General features: G+C 35.2%; 1 protein-coding gene across 23 annotated transcripts in view; it reads right to left on the bottom strand.

Moving 5' to 3' along the window:
* The window catches only part of RIMS2 (regulating synaptic membrane exocytosis 2), a 607,795-nt gene that overhangs the window by 363,795 nt on the left and 224,161 nt on the right, over positions 1-19,839 (bottom strand). The window contains exon 4 of one of the 23 annotated variants that reach the window (XM_068525914.1): positions 1,444-1,485. The exons of the other annotated variants lie outside the window; for them this stretch is intronic. Coding sequence (XP_068382015.1) covers positions 1,444-1,485 — 42 coding nt within the window. The remainder of the gene's footprint in view (positions 1-1,443; positions 1,486-19,839) is intronic. 23 annotated transcript variants of the gene reach the window in all.

Below are 19,839 nucleotides of genomic sequence, written 5' to 3'. Positions count from 1 at the left end.
TATGTAATATGTATAATCCATAATAAAAAATCCCTGAAACACTAAAGGAATTTTTTCATTTTCTTAAAATAGAGACCTGTAGTTCTATCTATATAATTAAAACAACTGCACTATCTCTTCTATTGCATTATTCATTATTCTTGTTCCATGGACTTTCTGAAGCATCTGATAAAAATCTAAGGCTTATAAGAAAGATGGTCCAGAAAACAAGGTCCAGAAAACAAGGTGTCTTCATATGTTTTGCAAATTAAAGTCTTGCATTGTAAATATGTCTCTGAGGCAAGACCATGAAACCATTCACCTCAGGGATAACAAATAAACAAAGAAATAAAAGGCAGATTAAATTTCCCACAAAGGAAGGAAAGAAAAGACATTCAATAAGCATAAATTGGCCTGTGCTTCAACTTAGGGTGGACCATACAGTACGTCCAGGGATGAAATAGAGGAAGACTAGCCCAGACCTAAATAATTACATGACAAATCTAAAGATTTCAGATAAAAATCAGAAAACAGTTTAGTTCAGAATACCTACAGCAGTTCTCATAGTAAGTTTTTTTAATGTGTTGATCCTCAGTTATTTTCTGATGTACCAAAAAAATTCTGTAGCATTTCCCAGGGCTTGAACTCTGTATCTATCTCCCTAGTTTTGACCATTGAGGCAGAACAGCCTCCACAGTTTCTACCATCTAATTCAGAAAGGAAAGGGAAAACAGTGAAAGCCTCCACAAATGTATGAAGTCCCACCATCATTATCATCTCCCCAATTCCTCTTTCTAGGCCAGATATATGAGGGCTAATCCTACTGTGCTTTGAATCAAGCTGCATTATTAGGAGAAGTATTACAGAGCTGCTTCAACAGTCCAGAGCAGCTCTTACCAGAGCAGTCCCCACACCTACAAGCTGGCAGCAGGAATACCTTTCCTATCAGACTCAAGAATCAGGCTGTAGAGTGCTAATCCTAGATTTAAACTCTAGAATGAAAATATCCAGAGTGATTATCTGCTCTGACACCTAGAGGTTCTATCTGTTAGAGGAAAGAGAACCAAGACCTCTGAAAATACATTCTGGTAAGTCCCTCCAGTATTAGGACTGCTAGTTCCAAGTAAATATTCCCTTGATAATTATCAAGAGCATGACTGGAAGCAACACTACAATTTAAGGGAGCAATATCCATATGAATAAGATCCAACTCCATCTCTAATAGCGCCACTGTCCAGGAACGACGGTATAGAAATATTTATAGCCTTGGGACTCCAAGCACTCAACTTAAGCTTGCAAACTGCCTCCAGAAGACACCTCTACTACCTAGTAAATCCCAAGTATTCCTAGATTCTTCAAGAAAGAAATACTGACTGCACATTGTCATTATATGAAAATGAAAAATGATAATCATCGGCACAACTATAAATGTGTTTTAGCAAAATATGAGAACAAATGAAGTACTGTGCAATAATACTGGCCTCCAAGAGTTCCCATCCACAATCCCTTTCTTTCTTTCTTCTTTCTTTCCTTTCTTTCTTTCTTTTTTTATCCTTTTCCATTATGGTTTATTATGGGATATTGATATTGAATATACACAATATACACAATTCCTTTCTTTCACGCAATTTCCTTCTACTTGTTACATCATGAAAAAAGGCAGGAGTGGAGATATCATAAATACACCAAAAAATTATCTCACCACATGTGGACGAAAGGACATCAATTAGAAAGTTGATATGATAGTCAAACCAAGATATTAGTTGGCTTGAATTAAAATGATCACAGTAAAATGGAGACAAAAAAAGACTAAAAAGGTAGATGTTGAATCAACCAAGACACAATGATTGATTTGCCACAGGGGTGAGAGGTAGTATATGAAGGTCATGAGAGGAATCAAAAATGACTCTCAGATTTCTTTCTTAAGTAATCAAGCAGATAATCTTAAAATCTGCTGAGAAAGAGAACCCTAAAGGAGGAGCAGATTGAGGGAAAAGGAAGGGGAAGAAGATGAGTTGTTGAATTTAAGGAGCATGTAAGATAGCTAGAAAGCCAGATAAGTAAGCAATTGGATATGTCACTATGGAGTTCAGAAAAGAGTTCTCAGCTAAAGATATAAATTCAGGAAGCATCATCATGTTAGTAATGATTAGATGAGATCACCCAGAGCGAAAGTTCAAAGTGGAAAAAAAAAAGTCTAAGACAGTGTACCAGGGAACTAAGTTCCACATTGTCATCAGGTAAAGAAGAAGCATAAAGAAGAAAGAAGAGGAGAAGCCACAGAGGTAGGAGGAAATCAGGAAAGTGTGGTGGCCTCTAAGCCTTAATAAAAGACAATGTTTTAAGAAGAATGGTATGATCGGACTTCCCTGGTGATCCAGTGGTCAAGAATCCGCCTTCCAAGGCAGGGAACACGGGTTCGAGCCGTGTTCTGGGAAGACCCACATGCCACGGAGCAGCTAAGCCCATGCACCACAACTACGCAGCCTGCACTCTAGAGTCCGCAAGCCACAACTATTGAGCCTGCGTACCACAACTACTGAAGCCCACACGCCTAGAGCCCGTGCTCCACAACAAGGGAAGCCACCGCAATGAGAAGCCTGCACGTCGCAACAAAGAGTATCCCTTGCTCGCCTCAACTAAAGAAAGCCCACGGGCGGCAAGGAAGACCCAACACAGCCAAAAATAAATAAATAAATAAATTTAAAATAAATAAAATAAAATGTAAGCTACTTTTACAGTTTATATGTGTTCCCAGAATGTAAAAAAGAAAGGATTATGTGAAAATATAAATAAAAAGACCAATGTAGGTCTTGGACATAAACATAACCCCCAAATCTCATATTTTTTGAGAGAATAAAACACAAAGATGCACTGAAGCACTGGATCAAAATATATTTAGGCAGAAGGGGGAAATACTGCAATGAAAAAATCAAATTTTCATAATTCTCCGCATTCACATGACTCTAATTCTTATTAAGCAGACTCAACCAGAAGAAATGGGTTTCTCACCACTTTCCATACAGAAATATTAAATCAACCTCAAAACTTTCAAGCATGTCAAATAATTTATACAAAGGAATTTCAGATATATACCACAGAAGTGAAAAAGTTATTTTTACATCACAACAATTTTGAGTTCATATATTCTGTAGTCTTACAGTCTTGGCTGTTTGAAAAAATATAAACTTTTTCTGAGAGATGTAACTAAAATTTGTCAATCCTGCTCTATGAACACAAATCAACTCTCACACAGAGAAAAGGAAGACTAAAATAGTTTTAAAGATTGGATAAATGGAAAACTCAATACAAATTTGAAAATATTACTGAGAAAAAATAAGTTGAGAACTAACACATAAGAATAGACAAACAAAAAAATGCTCGGGTGGAAATGTAATAAAAGAAAGAACTGAAAAGAAAAAAATGGCTGGGGGTTGCATCAGTAGAGAGGGGAGGTCACCCTTAAGTTTAATTCTCCAGTTCAAGCACTGTGTAATTAGGTAAGCACAGTGAGAACTGTTTCACCAATAACCTTCAAACAAACCTTGAAAGACCTTTCCAGACAAAGAGCTCCAAATCATAGCTCAGAACTTCTAACTCTGTCAAATAACATATACAAGCATCTCTCAGGTATATATCACGGACATAGAAATAGTTGATTATAGGTAATAACAATTTTGATTCTCCACACTATTTATTTTTGTTGCATTATTTGCTTGAAAAAACTAGAGTAGCCATAGATTACTAAAGAAGAAATCCACAAGATTCTATATTAATATTCCTAACAGCAAACTGTATCCCAAATCTTAGGACAACAGCAATTTATCATGTATTGAGCTATCTTGAGATGCATGAGACTAATTCATTCTTTAGGATTCCTAGGGATAAAAGAGATCACACAAAATTAAAACAAAAACACTTAAGAGAAATACACACTAGTACCATTATTAAATACTGTACACACACACAAGAATGGACATACATAATTAAAAATAAAAATGAGAATTTCTGTAAACTGCTTACAAATTAAAAAATACATTTTGAAAACTGCTCCTGAGTTTTAAACCAAATTTCTCAATGGCTGCAGCAACTTTGCAGGTAGAGGCTACAGTCAAAAGATGCCAGGATCACTTCAAGAAAAACCCCTGTCCCAATCCACTACATACTAAACATATTCCTACCACTCCTGCTAGAAACTAAAGTCAGCAAAGATCTTTTGTACTTACTTATCAGGAGGAGCAGAGCAAAGACAAACTCAAGGACAAAACCAGAGAGTTTCATATTGTTTAGGTTATCTTTTATAATCCTGTCTGTATATATGTAAATACTCTATTGGTGATGAAGCAGGAGACTACTAAAAATTTAATCTCCAGTCTAGCAAATCTTGAAAGTGTAGTCTAGTGACCTTAGTGGGGTCCCCAAGACTCTTTCAGAGAATCTGCAGGGTCAGACTATATTCATAATAGTACTAAAATGTTATTTGCCTTTTGGACTTTCATTTTCTCATGGGTGTACAGTGGAGTTTTCCAGAGGCTACCTTATGTGTGACATCTCAAGATAATAAACACACAAGGAGATAAAAGAGTCCAGCTGTCTTCCACTAAATCAGACATTAAAGGGATATGCAAAAATGTAAAATAATGCCAATTTTCTCACTAAATTTTTCTTTTCTTTTTGAAATACTTGAAATGTTAGTTTTTGTTTACATTTTCATTTAAAATATTGAAATATTTGTTTTATATTACTGCAGAACACATCATCACACACTTGGTGGTAGCTTAACAAAACATGTATTTATTATCTTACAGTTTCTATAGGTCAGGAATTCAAGCATGGTTTAAAGGGTGTAATCAAGGTGTTGGCCAGGCCACATTTCTTCCTGAAGCTCAGGGTCCTTTTCCAAGCTCCTATGATTGTTGGCAGAATTCAGTTCCTTGCGGCTCTAAGACTGAGGCCCCATTTTCCTGCTGGCTGTCAGCCAGGGGATGCTATCGGCTCCTAGAGACTCCACCACATATGCCTGCCATGTGATCCTCTCATAGCCCTTTCACAACATGGTAGCTTACTTCTTCAAAGCAAGCAGAAGAATCTCTTACTTCAGTCTAAGACATAGTCTTGCATAATGTAATATAAGCACAGAAGTGACTATCCCATCATTTTTGCCATACTGTATTAGATAGAAACAAGTCACAAGTTCCATACGTACCCAAATGAAGGGTAAACTCTTCACAGCTCAACTTAGAATTCTATCTACTCCATATGCAGTGGGCTTACTGTTATTTTTAAATTAATTAATAAAGATATATTTTAATTTTTTCTCAGTTTTTATTCCTAATATGATAAACATCAATAAATATAATCCATATAAACAAACGCTCTTTGAGGTCCTCAATCATTTTTAAGACTGTAAAGAGATCTCAAGACCAAAATGTTGGAGAACCATTGCTCAAATCTAAGCTGCCTCTTGTATTTGCTGCCTCTTATATTTGACACATGATAAAAGATAAGAAAACAAGGGAATTCCCTGATGGTCCAGTGGTTAAGACTCTGCTTTCACTGCCATGGGCACAGGTTCAATCCCTGGTCGAGGAACTAAGATGCCACAAGCTGTGAGGCGCAGCCAAAAAAAAAGATATGAAAACTTACTTTCTGCAAGTAGTGTTTCTATTTTAAAACAAACAAGCAGTAGTCATGCTCCCAATATAAAATGAAATTTTAAATTTAGGAAATGACTCAAGTTATTTAGCTTTCCATATCATATTTAGCTTGAAAATTTGAACTATAATCATTTACTTTTACAAATGTTTAAATATTCCCCATCCAATCCCATACTTTCACAATTTCACGGAATTGTAGGAGCAATCTTCTTGAGTAGATAAAAACATGTAGGTTCTATGCATAACTGGAACAGGGACTGTTTATCTATAGTAAAATGCAAGAAGTTAGAGAATGTGAGCACAGATATTTCCGTGTAAATGAGTACAAAAGAATTCAAAGACCCCACCATGATGCTGACTACTATTATTCATGTTATTACGGATTGATGAATTTAGATGCCTGAATCCTTGAACAACTAAAGATATCAAATAGGGAAATGTATCTTTATCTTTATTTAAAGCTTGGACTCCAAATCCCTATTTTTTAACTCTAGTGAGATATGCTAGCCTTTACATGAGCCTTGAAAAGACTATTCTTGCTCCTTAAGTTTCAGTACTAGATAAGACAAACATAGTGGCTGGCTCCTTAGTCTCACTCTTCTTCCCCTTTGATCTTCCAAAGGGTACTTCGCAATTGTTTCATCTCAGGCCTGTCTTATCACATCAGCTATAAGAGATGAAAATACACAGTGCAAAAAATGGAAGTAGGCATTTACCTCAAAGCACTTTCATTGATTACCACTTTACTCACTTTACTAAAAGATCTGAGAAACACTTCTACACTCACCAACACTCACCCTTGCCCACCTCAATATGGCGGTCCAATTTCATAGCCCTTATCTATCACATCCTTGACCAACATCAGAACTGCTTTACTTGATGTATATCAGGAGAGCCAAAGAGTAAAGGGAGAGGTGGTGAAATCCCCTAGAAGTAAGTACATAACATTAATATTGTCATAAAAGCCAAACTAGAAGCAATATACTCCCACAGCTCACTGTGCAGACTCACACATACATTTCTACTGCCAATATATCTGTAAAAAAAAATCTGTGTAAAAGGATTATATTAACATTTATGCTAATATTAGTTTAAAAATCGTTACAATTTATTAAATTTTATATGTTTAATGCATGAGTGACCCAAGTAATTCAAGATACATATTATTGTTGGAATGAAAAAAAAGTCTCAAAAATGGTCATTTTGGTGTTAACCAATCATTTTCTCAGCAGCCGCTTAAAAAAAAAGTGCTGCTGCTAACAAAACCACCACCAATACCTAATAAATTACCCCCATCTTAATGTCTTACTAGCTATTCTCTCCTTCTAACTTTACTACTAAAGCATTTTCCTTGATATCATTATCAAAACCAATATAGAGCTATATTTTGGAAGTGAATAAAAGGCACTCAAAAGAAACTTGTTAAAAATGAATTTATAGACACTTTCAAGAAAGAGTAAGTAATAAGTAGAGTCTCAGTCAATTAAATGTCACTGATTAGGAGAATGGATATTGGCTTATAATATTTCAAGTATGACCGAAAAGCAACTACTTCAAAAGTCACCAGTATAGTCAAGTCATGCTCTAAAGAAAGTAACAACCTCCCTAGACTTCAAATAAGAGGAACAAAACAAGTAGACAGTAGACTAAAAGGCAAAACTTCTATAAGGCAAAGTAATTATGACTGAATGTCATTACACATAAAGTAAAAAGTCACCAAATCCAGCCAGAGACACAGAGGAGTGGTCACTGAAATCATCCCAAGGATACCAGCAGATATAAAGGTGAGCTGAAATTGGAATAAATATAGTTCTAAGACATAGATCAGTAGGGAACATGGAAAAGGTTAAAATGGAAAGAAGTATCCCACCAAAAGGTCTTATTCTGTCTACAGCATTTTAAAAGGAAGACGATAGAATGATTTTCAAATGATTAGTGAGACATTCCCATAATGAATACAGCTGCCATGGCTTATAAAACCAGACTGTAAAAATATCCATATGCTCAAGAATAAATAAGTAATCTGAACAGTTCCATACCTGTTGAAGAAACTGAATTCATAGTTTTATAAACCTAGCCACACAAAAACCCCAGGCCCTTGGCATCAGAGACAAATTCTACCAAACATTTAGAGAAGAAATAATGACAGTTCTACACAAACTCTACACAAAGTTCTTTCTACACAAATTTGCAGAAAATTGAAGATAGAAAAGCACTTCCTGGTGGTTAGAAGGGATTAGGCCAGCACAGGTACCAAGGTCTGAGATTTTCCGGGCTTGCCACCAGAGGGCATCATTCTGGTCCACAATCTGGAGGATGTCCCCCTTCTGGAAAGGCAAGCTGGCATCCATGCAGGGGATGGCGGGACCCTCCTGGGGCCAGTACTCAGTCATGGCACGAACATATACCTAACAGTAGGTGCATAATGACACCTCAGAAGAATCCTTACCCCCAGGTTGTTAAGACTTAAAACCATCTCTCCCACTCTTCCACCTACTGGTGCTATCTTTCCTCTCCATCCTCACCAAAAAGAACTTCCTTCTTGAACTGAGTCTAAGAGCCATGAAAAAAAAAAAAAAAGTGAGTTTGGGAATAGAAACTTTTAGCTCCGAGAAGTTTTTGCTCAAATGCTCACCATTCTTGACGTTACTTCTTAACTTCTTGGTACCCCATCTCCTGTTATTGTATTCATTTACTGATTTGCTTCTCATGTCATCAGTATCGAAAAATATGCAATACAGTATTGAACAAATCTTCAACACATTATAGAGGATAGTAATAAAAAAAAGAAAAAGAAAAAAGAAAAGCACTTCCTAACTCATCTTATGAGGCCAGCATTCCCTTGATACCAAAACCAATGACATTACAAGGAAAAGGCACTGCACACCAATATCCTTCATGAACATAAACTGAAAAATCTCTAACAAAATATTAGTAAGTCAAATCCAGCAATAAATAAATAGAATAACACCATCATGACCAAAAGGAGTATCCCAGGAATGCAAGATTGGTACAACATTTGAAAACAATCAGTGTCATTTCATTCTACAAACAAACCAAAGAAGAAAAATCATATTATCATCTCAATAGAGGCTGAAAGAAAGCAATTGACAAAATTCCACAGCCATTCATAATAAAAAAAAATTCTCAGCAAACTAATAATAGAATAGAATTTCCTCAACTTCATAAAGGACATCTATGAAAAACCTACAATTAACATCATATTTGATTGTGAAAGACTCAAAGGATTCACCCTAACACTGGGAATAAGACAAAGGTGTCATTCTGACCACATCTATTTAACATTGAAGTGGAAGCACTAGCCAAACAGTATAAAAGATGGAAAGATACAGCTTACAAATTGAAAAGTAAGAAATAAAGCTATCTTTTTTACAGGTAACATAATCATCTATGTAAAAAAACATAAAAGAATGTTTTTTAACAAATAGTGTGGTACTGTCACAGGATAGGTAATTAGACTAACAGGACAGAAGAGAGAACTCAAAAATGGCCCAACTGTATTCAGGAACATGTTATAAACAGAAGTGGTACCAAAAACCAGTGGTATGCAAATGAATTGCTGCTGCTGGGAACACTGACTCACTATACGGGAAGAATAAACTTGAATTCATACTTTACTATATCCTCACGTGAACTCCAGATTGATTAAAGACATATATGAGAAAGGTAGAACTAAAAGCTAACAGTATATTTAGAGGGTCTTGGGTGAGGTCTGATTTCTTAATCATGACTAAAAGATGACAAACTGTAAAGTTAAAAAGTAACACATTTTACTACATCAAAATATGAATGTCAGTTCAACAAAGAGACCGTAGACAAAAATGATGGGGAGCTAATTTTTTTCAAATGGGCAAATAAAAAAACAATTCACAGTAATGTCAACCCAAATAGCTAACAAGTATATGAAGAAATGCTTGGCTCTATGTAACCAGGAGATTGCAAATTAAAACCAAAGTATCCTTTAATATCCACCAGACTGGCAAAAAGCAAAAGTCTGAATAATATTAAATATTAGTAATGATATGGGGAATCACAAATCTTCAAGCACTGCAGGTAGAAGTATGGACAGAGCCATTCTTGAGAACAGAATCAGTGAAATAAATTTATATACACCCTATATCACATAATTCCACATCTAGTTATACAGACTACAGAGAAAGTCTTGCATAGGTCCACGAGGAGACACGTTACAAGGATGTTCACTGGTTCACTGTTTGTAGTAATAAGGAGTTTTCACAGAGCCTAGATTGTCTATCATTAAAGATTGTCCATCATTAATAGAATGTCAAAGAAAAGATGGTAGATTCACACTAGGGAATATGGATCAGTTTTCTATTGCTGCCATAACAAACTACCACAAATTTAGCAGTTTAAAACAACACCAGTTTATTTTCTTACAGTTCTGTAAATCAGAAGTCTGCTAGAGGTTTCAATGGGTTAAAATCAAGGTGCTGGCTGAGTTCCTTTTTGGAGGCTCTAGAAAATCCATTTTTTGCTCATTCAGGTTGTTGGCAGAATTCAGTTGCCTCGGTTGTAGAACCAAGGTCACCATTTTCTCGCTGGCTATAAACTGAGGGTGGTTCCCAGCTTCTAGAGGGGGCTGAATTAACTCATGGCCCCTTTCTTCCATCTCCAACATTCAACAGTGGTCAATCAAGTCTGTCTTGTGCTTTGAATCTCTACTCCTCCTTCTTCCATCTCTTCTCTTTGACCTAGTCAGGAGAGGTTCTCCATGTGATTAGACTGGACCCACCTAGACAATCCAGGATAATCTCCTCATTTTAAGGTCCATAACCTTAATCACATCTGCAAAGTCCCTTTTGCCACACAGACTAACATATTCACAGGTTCCCAGGGATCAGGACGTGGACATCTTCGGAGACCACCATTCTGTCTACCATAGAATATAATGCAGCAGTCTGGAGCAATGAATTAATATTCCTACATGTATCAATCTTTTAAAATGCAAGATCTAAAGCACCATTTCATTTATGTAATTTAAACACATACATACACAATGCAACATTTTAAATTATTCAAAGATAATATATTTAGGTGAAGAAACACAATAGAAGCCTTACACAGATCACTGAAGTGCCATAAACTGATAAATAGGATTACCAAAACTCACTACATCTGAGAACCAAAATAAAACAAAGAGTGGCAGAACTGACACTGATGATCTAGGAATACCTACACTACACAAATTTGCTTTCCTACTATTTTTATATCATGCTGTTATCTTCTTCTGCCTTTAAAATTCCTTCATTAAAATTCTGTTGAAGTTCTAACAAATTTACAAAACTTCCCCTAAACTGCCCTATTTGGTTCCATCATTTAGATTTGTTCATTTAATTCTCTGACTACTTCCATATATTTCTAAGTTATATTTTGTTACATGTTTTTACCAGTTTCAAATAGTTATGTTTATATAACTACATCATTAATCCTGACTTACTTATTAGATAATAAATTCTTATGGCACAGTGCATCTTTTACTGTCTTTGTATTTCTCCGTATAAACTAGTGCTATAAATAAAGTATATACTCAATAAATATTGTAGGCTAAGTACCTGAAGTAATATTTGTTACAATATAGTTCCATGGGGAACTTTCCATAAGTCTAAGTACTATGCAGTGTTTTCATTAGATATCACCTAGAAATCCTCCAAGAAGAATAGGGGGATCATGTAATTTATCCTCCACACAAAGATACTTTTGAGAGTGAAATGGGTGCTCTCAATAATTATGCTTGAAAAAAGGTATAAGCCAGAATAGGCTCTGACAAAATGGTACATAGGTCACCCTACTCAAAAATATATTGAATAACACGGAAAACAGCAATACATTAAATCAAATTCTTTAAAGTGAAGCTAAAATGTGACCGGTCAAAGCAAACAGACATAGAATTTCTTTTAAAATATATTAAAGCACTTAAAATTCCCCATCATCATTGCAGGTATCTAAGAAACAATAGAATTCTAGAGATCAATCTTACATGTAACAACCAATAGTTAGTTCTCTTATACAGGTTAACATGTTTTTACAAAGATATTACCAAAAAAAAAAGAGTCTAAGAGACAGAAAAATACAGTACTTGATTTCATAAGTAAATTTAATGTTTTTAAACACAGGATAATTGCAACAGGTAAAAGTTATGGGAAAGATAGCTATCTGCTTGTCTTTTCAATGATTCAATTTATTTCACTTCATTCCAGTTCAACTAATATTCAAGGAGTGCCTACAATTTCTAGAACCTAAACTAGACATGCATGGATGCAAAGATATAAAAGAAAGTATGCCCTCAAGTTGTTCAAAACAAAGTAAGAGGAAAAAAAAAACACTGATAACAAGTACACTAAAGGTCAGACAGTGGTAAGGGCTAAAATATACAAATATGAAGTATAGATGTGTATATATATATATATATATATGTGTGTGTGTGTGTGTGTGTGTATACATATGTGTCTATGTATACACACACACATATATAAAGGTACCATATATACCATATATATAAAGGTATAAGCAAAAACTATAATTCTTACTGGGAAAAAAATAAAAGAAAGCTTCATGTAAGTAGAGACGGGGACTTGACTTTGAAGAAAAAGTAAGATTTAGGCAGACACACCAAGACACACCCTTACTTAAGGATCTTGGCCCTTGCTATTTTTCTGCCTGGAGTGTTCCTCCCCCAGATATCTACATGACTTACTCCTTCACCTCCCTCAAGTCTTAACTCAATGTTAAGGCCTTCCCTTACCTCTAATTAAAACTTGTTAACCATCCCCCTCAGAAATCCCCATCCCTCCTCCCCCCCCCCCCCCGTATTATTTTCCTCTGTAGCAGGGCCTGGGAGGTGCCAGCGACAAGGTGTGCCACTCACATCTACGTGAATGGCTCCCTCTAGCGTTCTTCTCGGCACAGCCTGTGAAGTCGAATGCACAGGCCTCAAGCTGTATTGCTATCCAGTATACTAGTTACTTCCTATTCTTTTGTCTTCCCCAACTGAAAAGCAATCTCTGTGAGATATTTTGTCTATTTTGTTCATTGCTATACCCTCAGCACCTAGAAATCTGTCTCTCACACAATCAACACTCAATAAATATTTGTTGAATTAGTGTAAACCTAGAGAGAACAGAATTCTAAATAAGAGGAATAGCATGAGCAAATACTTAAAATTTTAAGAATGAAGGATTTTTTTAATTCATTAGTTATCTGCTGTAGCTGTAGGTTGGTGGGGGGAGAGAAAAAAAGTGGTGAGTGATGAGGTTAGAAAGGACAGATGACAGTGAGCCTCAAAAAGTAGAATGGGGGCTTCCCTGGTGGCGCAGTGGTTGAGAATCTGCCTGCTAATGCAGGGGACACGGGTTTGAGCCCTGGTCTGGGAAGATTTCACATGCCGCGGAGCAACTAAGCCCGTGAGCCACAACTACTGAGCCTGCGCATCTGGAGCCTGTGCTCCGCAACAGGAGAGGCCGCGATAGTGAGAGGTCCGCGCACCGCGATGAAGAGTGGCCCCCGCTTGCCGCAACTAGAGAAAGCCCTCGCACAGAAACGAAGACCCAACACAGCCAAAAATAAATATATAAATTAATTAATTAATTTTTTTAAAAAAAGTAGAATGATAGGGTTTTGAGTCAGAAAAAACAATGTTTCAATTGAAATTCTGCTTCTAATTTTGGAATCTTGAGAAATCATTGCCGTATCAGAAGGGGTCTCTTAAATCCCACCTTACAACATCATTATGGAAATTAAAATTCAATGCCTTAAATTTTTTCACAGAGCCTAGAACAGAGTAGGTACTCAATAAATGTTAATTTCCCTTAGAAAACTAAGGATTGGAACTTTAAGTACAAAATGGGAAGACATCAAAAGTGAGCAAATAAATGACTTCATCATATCTATACTTAAAAAGCACAGTTCTGGAACCAAAGTAGAATATGTAGAAAAGCAAATAAACTGAGAAGCAGGAAGTCAGAAAGAAAGCAAGACACAGTTAATGCCTAAACAGAGCAGTAACAAAAGTGGAATTGCCCAAAAACTTTATATGAACATCAAGAGGAAGAGGATTAGGAAATAATACCCAGGTATCTTAACTTGTGCAGCAGGATGACTGGTGGTGCAACCAGCAGGGCTAGAGAATGTCAAGAAAGCTGCCACTTTGGGAGGAAACAGACACAAGATTCAGAACACTTTGATTCTGACATATTTGTGGAACAAAAGGGAAGACTGCACAACCTGCAGTTGAAAATACAAGTCTGGTACATGAAGACCTCAGAACTAGAGATAAACATTTTGGGGATAAATATTATATTTGAATATGAAAGGCAATGATACACAAGAAGTACTGTATCTCACAATCTCAAATGCCAGATTAATCCACGTATTAGTCTACAACCGACTCTGTATCTAGTTCAGGCAGAATAATCACAGAATTAACTTGTCTTGCTTTTGAGAAGTACTTTCACCATCTGGTGGCAAAAATTATAAATACAGGTTAATTTTTAATCATTCAAAAGCTGAGATGATCCCTTACTTGTCATTTGGCTTATCAATAGCATTTCCAGCAATATATTACACGGAAAGGATCTTTCATTCTTCATTTCTATCATAACTGCTATTTCTCTTCTCATTTTTACTCTGGCCACTAACACATTCAAATTATATAACTGGAAGAAGTATTGGTAAAAACATAACCTTTCAGCTCTCCAGGACTTTCCCACTTCTTCATAATTCACTCATTGCATGGTCCAATATACACCACAAGACAGTTAAATAACTATGAAATTAAGGGTATTACTAAAGCTCATGTTGCCAAGTTTCTTGCTTTCAACAACTAATAGTTTGGATTGTTTAAGGAATAAAATGGTTTTTGAAACTAGATACATGCTTTGAACAAACTGATCAGTAGAACAGTACAGAACACCTATAAAAATATAACTCTAGCATATAATTCAATATGTGATAAAATGGCATCTCAAATCAGTGGGAAGAACAGATTGACCATTCAATACATATAGCAGCCAAAGGGGTAATCGTGTGCAAAATAAAGTAAGGTTGGATCTGCATCTCACACCATACTTTAGTAAATTTCAGACAGCTCACTCTTTTACAACGTAAAAGTAAAATCATAATGGTATTAGAAGAAATCATAGCAATATTTTTTAATCTTAGTGAGGAGAGGGCCACAACAAAGGATTAGACACTTCTCCACTGAAGATATATAAATGATCAATAAGCACAAGAAAAGACGATAAACATCATGAATCATTAGGGAAATGCAAATCAAAACCACAATGAGATAAAACTTCACACTCAATAGGATGACTATAATCAAAAAGACAAGACAGAAGAATCTAAAACATATGTCCACACAAAAACTTCCGTAACAGCATTATTCATAATAGACAAAAAGAGTGGAAACAACTCAAATGTCCATGAATTGACGAATGGATAAGCAAAATGTGGTATATCCGTACAAATAAATATTACTCAGCCATAAAATGAACAAACTACTGATGTATGCTACAACATGCATGAACCTGGAAAACACTGTGCTAAGTGAAAGAAGCCAGACACAAAAGGCCACATATTGTATGATTCTATTTTTATGAAATGTCCAAAACAGGCAAAACCATAGAGATATAAAGTAGATCAGTGGTGTCAGGGAGCTGATGGCAGGGGAGGATGGGGAGTAACTGTTAATGGGTATAGAGTTTCTTTTGGGGGTGATGGAAATGTTCTGGAATTAGACAGTTGTAATGGTTGCATAAATGCATAAATCTACCAAAATCCACTGACTTTTATACTTTAAAGGGGTGAATTTTTTTGCAAATGAATTGTATCTCCATTTTTTAAAAATATGGAGAGTAGTATAAGAAAAAATATTCTACTACAGTAAAAGGTGTACTTATGTTTATACATTGGAAAAAGAACAATATAAGCAAAGTCAAAAGATAATAACAAACTGGGAAAAAGTATTTGCAATCTGAGGTAAGCAGACTTCTAAAATAACCCCTAAGATTCCCACCACCCTGTGTACAAACCTTGTGTTATCCCCTTCCCTGGAGTGTGGGCAGAACCTGTGGATATGACGGGATTTAACTTCCATGATCAGGTTACATTATATGACAAAAGTAAGGTGATTTTTGGATATAATTAAGATATCTACTCCGTTGACTTTAAATTAATCAAAAGGTAAATTATGGAACGTGAGCCTGATCAAGTAAGCTAAAAGATAGTTTACAGAGGTCAGAGAGAGAAGTCAGAGAGACTCAGAGCAGCACAGGGATTCTCCTGTTGGTTTTAAAGAAAAACTGTCATGCTGCGGGGAGGGACACTTGGCAGGGAACTGTGGGTGGACTCTAAGAGCTGAGGCCCTCAGTCATACAACTGCAAGGCACTGAATTCTGCCAACAATCAGTGAGATTGGAAAAGGACCCTGAGCATCAGATGAGATCGCAGCCCCAGCCAACTCCTTGATTTCCGCCTAGTGAGACCCTGAGCCGAGGATCCAGAATAACCTGTAGCCTGACCTTGACCCACAGAGACTGAGATAATAAATTTATGTTGTTTTAAGCCACCAGGTTTGTGGTAATTTGTTACACAGCATTAGAAAATTAATATACAATCCATTCCACAAAGGGTTATTCTCCATAATACAAATGGAGATGCTAAAAATCCATTTAGATAAAGACTAACAACTCAATAGAAAAATGGGCAAGCTATTTGAAGAGAGAGTTCAAAGAGAAAAAAGAAATCTAAACGTTCTTAAACATATACATAAATGCTCTCAACTTGACTTATTTATGATATAAGAAAGAAAGATTAAGAGTATAATGCAGACTGGTAAAGATTAAAAGTTTTATAACATTGCATTGGCTAAAGAATTCGAAAACAGGATTCCTAATAATTGTGGATAGAAGTATAAATTGGTACATTCTCTATAGCAAACAATTTGGCAAGGCCAACAAAAAAAATTAAACTGCACATAATTTTTGACAAAGTGATTCCACTTCCAGAAATTTTAGTTTATCTTACAGATTTACTCTTATACAAAATTTTTTAGTATAAACATATATATGTATCCATATATATGTGAGATTATTTATTACAACAGTGTTTGTAATAGCAAAAAAATTTGGCAATAACCTAAGTGTCAATCATTAGGGACTAAATAATTTTGACACATCCATTAAAAATAATGGTGAAGAACAATCATTAAGTACTGGTAAACATATGTTATTAAATGAAAACTAAATAACAGGATACTATATATATGCTATCATTTTAAAGGAACACATATGTACATATATTTTATATATAAATATTTATATATTTACATATGTAAATATTTATATATGTAAAAATATATTCTCATATTTGCCGAGAATAACTATAAAAATACACACTAACAAAAATAGTAACAGTGATTGTAGGAGAAAAAGAAACTGAGTGGCTAGGGTATGGAGTATGTATATAGAACAGGGAGATAATACATAGAAGAAGAAATACACTTTGAAGCATAAGACAATCCTTCCATATGATCTCGAAAGTCTTAAAATTTACTCCAAAAACAAGAATTCAAAAGAAGATGTGAATCAAAAATGTGGGTAATTATGGAATAAGATCTTAAACCATATTTCAAATTACCATAGTTATGTTTCAAGTAGCTATCAAAGCTATCTCTATAGAATAATGCTAAGAATATAGAATAATACTAATTCATTTAGGAGAAAATAACTCCTAACACTTGCTGATAAAGAAAAAATAAATTAATCTAATTTTACTAAAAATTATATGCTATGAATGAATTCAGAAGTTGCTGCTCTTGACTTTGCACCCAGTTTAAGAGGCATGAAACATAAAATTCTATTTATATCCTTTTTTAGACCAGGTGATTTTTTTATGGTCCACTGGGAAGATCAATTTTGATATTGAATGTCAGACCAAAATGCACACAGCCCATCCTAAAATACTCTTATATAGCAAAATGGTGAGACATTTTAATAGGTTTCAAATAGCAAGAGTTTATACTCCTGCTCTATCTCAACCCTAAGTAGCATAAATCCTAGTTCAACTATGTGTTATCTCAGACTTTAACTGCATTTTCATAGCAAAGTTTTGTTTCTTAACTAATCAATCTGTCTATATTGCTTTTCTTTAAGTTAACTTATCATATAAATTTCCAAGCATTATGTACAATACATATGCCAAAAATATACTGATTTTCAATATGAAGGCTACTACAATACTCTTTTCATTCATTTATTCAACAAATTTCTACTGGTGGTCATCTTTCCCACCATGTGGAACAGCTGAATAGTGAAAAACATTTTGGAGAGACCAAAGAATAGAACAGATAGGCTGAGAAATAGAAAAAAAGATGCTGAGATAGAGTTTGTAGTATTTGAATCCATAACTCCAATTGTTCATAAAGTCTATCCTCATTCTTTTCCTGGGGTTCTTTCTGTCAGACACCCCAATATCCTTATAATTCATCCCCCCTTTTCCTTAAGCTATTTTATTATTCCATTCATTCAGTTTTTCAACAACTGTTCACTGAGCACACTACGTATCAATTTCTATGTGAGGGGCTAGGAATACATTGATGAAGAAGATACACATGACTCTTGCATCATGAAATTTGTTTAATTTGTTCAATTCCTCCTTTACTTTTGTAGTGAAAATTTTCAGTGTCTTATAGTTGCTAACCACCACTTTTAAAATGCTTTTTAAAAGGTCAACACTTACCAGTGCAATGGCGTTCTTCTGTTAATGAAGCCAATAATTTACTTTTTGAGTGCACAAAGAAACTTGGAATTCAAAATGACCAAAATTAATTTTAAAGCACAGTCATTTCATGTAAAAGAAAAGTCATGCTTCACAGAATGACATATAAAATACACCTCTGTATCTGTATTATTCTGTCATTTTTGGTTCTTCTTAAAATAACTATACTAACTTTTGAAATAGATGTTGCTTTTTTACCAGATATTATTTTCTTTTTTGAATTCACATATTCAGTGACTATGAGCCCCCTAGTAGATGGCAAATGAAACAAAAATTTTGTACAGGTTACACATAATCAGTTAAAACACATTTTCATTTTTTAGCGCCTTGCTGATGAAATATTTACTGCAAAAGTTTTTTAAATTACCGAATAATAAAATACATAAATAGTTGTATGTTTACACTATGCAATAAATGACAATACCACTGTAGAAAAAACATCCAGACTACTTTCCATACATTCTACAAGATTGTTCAGCCTCTATTTCTTGCACATATTTCATATGCACCTATCTAAATTTTCCAAAGTCTCACACAAACCTTGATTCCTGCACCTCAAATGCTAAAGAATGAGCCATGACAAAGCTGGCCTATACACCAAAGGGTAAGTGGGGCAGCAATGTCAAATACCTCTCACACCACCACCAGAGACCTTTCAATCACACTTCATTTTGTCAGCAAGCACTCTGCATCCTGTCCTTAAAAGAGAAATGTTCGTTACCTTCTGTCCGAAAAGTTGGGAAAAAGACAGATTACTGCTGGCTGTATTTCAGATGAGAATTCTGTTCACTGCACATGAATCCCACACAGAATGAAGTCACGTCAGAAGCTATAAGTACCAGGCGGAGACCTATCAAACTCCACCCAGCTTACAATGCAACGCTTAATAAAATCTTTCACATAAAAAAATCCAGGACAAATGCCAACCTATGCAGGCTGCCAGGAGAGCAGGTGTAAACTGGACTCTCCTGGGCAAACTGGCATGTATTGCAATTCTATTTATAGGTCACTTAAATGAAAGAAACTGGACAATGGTTCGAGCTTAATTCAATTGAAAACAGGAATACTCTCTTTTTTCACCTAATTATTGACATTAAAAGTATTAAAATTACTTATTCCAAGTGAACAGCCTATCTGACTTCTACACAGTCAAACCAATTCTCATAATATGTTAAACATCCTTTTAAAAAAAAGTCATACTTTGTCTTCAGGTACTCATATCATATTCTTAAAAATAAAGACATATCTTCAGTGTTGGCTATATGAGAACATGCCATTATATATCTTCATGTCTACTGATTGATCGTTCCACCAATAAAAGACAAAAGATGCTACAGAAATGACACTGGTCACGTCAAAGGCATTAGTATTACAGTTTGCACTCATT

The sequence above is a fragment of the Eschrichtius robustus genome, chromosome 17 (assembly GCF_028021215.1).
Source record: "Eschrichtius robustus isolate mEscRob2 chromosome 17, mEscRob2.pri, whole genome shotgun sequence".
Classification (NCBI taxonomy): domain Eukaryota; kingdom Metazoa; phylum Chordata; class Mammalia; order Artiodactyla; family Eschrichtiidae; genus Eschrichtius; species Eschrichtius robustus.
The sequence above is the reverse complement of the archived record's forward strand: the minus strand, read 5'-3'. Positions and strand labels throughout refer to the sequence as shown.